The following is a 2,449-nucleotide window of genomic DNA, read 5'->3' as shown; positions in this document are numbered from 1 at the left end:
TATCTTCTTAGCAATATTATATAAATTGTTAACCGATGCTGTTGCACTTTGATAAAAATACACTACTAAGCAGCTGCTAACAAAATTAGAAACCTATGCATGGTACGAGATTACGCAACTGTAACTGCGGTTATAACACTGCTATTGTACGTGGTATCAATCCTATCAACATTACAGGGATAATTGTGGCCGTTACATATACATATTTTTTTTCTTTAATTTCTTCTTTATCCATCAATGGTTAACACAACCACAATGGTAATTTTAGGCTTTGAGTTTTAATATAAATAAAGCAAAAGCTATGCATGGTAAGCAGTGTCTGATTCCTCAAGTTCAATGCCCTCCTCGGCAAGCCTTTTATCCTTGTAAACATACCACTTGGAACATAGTAAGAAAATCACGACGTTCAAAGCACTTAGAGTAGCCAATAGCCAATAGAAATTGTAGAGTTTCCCTTTGTTAAGGTTGTCGGCGAGCCATGGCTTTCGGGTTCCAGTGACCTTGTCCACTATGGTCACCAACAAGGAGCTGAAGAAGAACCCTAAGGACAAGGTACTCAAGAACAAACCGGTGCTCATTGCTTTCATCCCTTTGGGACATTCCCTTAGGAAGAAATCTAGTTGACCTATGTAGGTGAATGCCTCTCCTGACCCCACAAAGAAGAACTGAGGGATTAGCCAGAACACGCTCAACGGTACCACCTGTGTGTTTCACAAATATAAATACGCGCAATTTGTTAAAGACATAATAATTTATCAGCTTGAATTTTTAAAATAAATAATTTTACACCAAAATTTATAAAAAAGAAGATATATTTAATTTGAAATGGTCGGTTTAACGACAATTTTAAACCGCTGTTATTATCAAAATAAATTGCCATTATTCAGCGCGTTTGTTGTACTGCAAATCACGGATCAAATTTAAAAAAACTTATGTACATATCCCTTATCGATTTAAGTTTTCTGGACACATACTCTCACGATAATATTAAAAGTAATATCGTACAATGCATAAATGTGCAAAAAAAAAAATATATATATGTGGATACAAAAAATTAATGGTTAAAAATTATTTTTAAAAAAATTTTAATTAAATTGTTAGGCAAACTAGTTCTTAGTGATAAATTTTGTATGTACACCTAACATAGTTGGCGTATATCCATGCGAGTTAAAATGAAGAATGTTATACCTTATTAGAAGCATCATCATGATCCAATCCATGTGACTCAGCGACCCTTAATCGCTTTATCTCAGTGAGTGCGGCTGCAACCATGGCGAAGATTGAGAGTACTAACCCTACGCCGATACGTTGCAAAGGCGTCAGGCCTTGCGGGTTCTTGAGTGATTTTCTCATGATTGGGACAACCACGCGGTCGTAGATGGGGACGGTAAGGAGTATGCTTCCGACGAAGAAGACGGTGAGTGATGCCGCCGGGATTTGGAACGATTTTCCGATGTGGCGGTCCATGGTGGTGGCTTGTGACACTGAGAATGTGCTCATTTGAGCGTAGACTGTCCAAAACATGATGGTGGTGGCCCATATTGGCAACATCCTTAAAACCATTTTTACTTCTTCAATGTCGGTTAAGGTTGATAGATACCATTTTCTCTCCGCCGTGGTTTCGCCGCCGATGGTGTTTGAGTCCCTAATTGCAGCCTTGTCCAAGAATCTGAAAAGAGCATACCATTCAATTATCTAATAATAATAATAATAACAATAATAATAATAATAAAATGTTTAATTAATAAAATTGAGTATGTGATTGATTTCAAAGTTCTTTCGAATACCAAGGAGAATTTATTGAAAGGGATGTCCAAATTAACTTCCTTTGATAAAAGGGTATCCGAAATTCTATAGATTCCAATTCATGGTAGGAGCTAGCATTAATCTCAGATAGCAAGCGGGTTTGACAAGTGAATATAAAATTGACTGGGATATACCTCCTATTAGTGTATAACAGACAAGATAGAATCACCTTGCCAGAAAACCACGTGATATAAGTTGTGCTTGTGCTCATTTGATAATAAGGTTTTGGTAGTAATTAGCACGAAGTGAGTGTATGTTTTTTGTTTGAGGAGTGCTAGGAGCCAGCAACTTTTATGATTTGTAACTATCAAATAGCTATTAAAAATGATTTTAAAGGTGTGAGATTTAATCTAGTGGCTCACTTTTCTTTATTGATTACATGTTAGCCAAAATTTAATAAAGTTGTTGGTCTTAGACTTTTTCTTTTTGTTTATTTTCTCAAAGAACTTGCATGCATGTATCGGGCATATCAACCAAATAAAGAAGCTTTTTTATTTTTATTACTGCAAAAATATGAGACCATGATCAATTAGTCCTACACATCATTTAACAGCAATGTATATATGAGTTGATTTGGTGTAAGAAGTGAAAAATATTTACGTAAAGAGAAATACTATCTTTTATTATAAATTTTTTTTTCTAA

At 35.2% G+C, this 2,449-nt stretch overlaps 1 protein-coding gene across 2 annotated transcripts in view; it reads right to left on the bottom strand.

Moving 5' to 3' along the window:
* Positions 101-2,449, bottom strand: part of LOC107630134 (protein NRT1/ PTR FAMILY 6.3) — an 8,156-nt gene continuing 5,807 nt past the window's right edge. The window contains exons 5-6 of one of the 2 annotated variants that reach the window (XM_016333193.2): positions 1,189-1,669; positions 101-701 (exon numbers count right to left, since the gene is read on the bottom strand). In XM_016333193.2, the coding sequence (XP_016188679.1) occupies positions 300-701; positions 1,189-1,669 (883 nt within the window). In that variant the 3' untranslated portion in view covers positions 101-299. Of the gene's footprint in view, positions 704-1,188; positions 1,670-2,449 lie in introns of both variants that reach the window. The other variant, XM_016333201.2, reaches the window with a different exon arrangement.

This window comes from Arachis ipaensis, chromosome B01 (genome assembly GCF_000816755.2).
Source record: "Arachis ipaensis cultivar K30076 chromosome B01, Araip1.1, whole genome shotgun sequence".
Classification (NCBI taxonomy): Eukaryota; Viridiplantae; Streptophyta; class Magnoliopsida; order Fabales; family Fabaceae; genus Arachis; species Arachis ipaensis.
The sequence above is the reverse complement of the archived record's forward strand: the minus strand, read 5'-3'. Positions and strand labels throughout refer to the sequence as shown.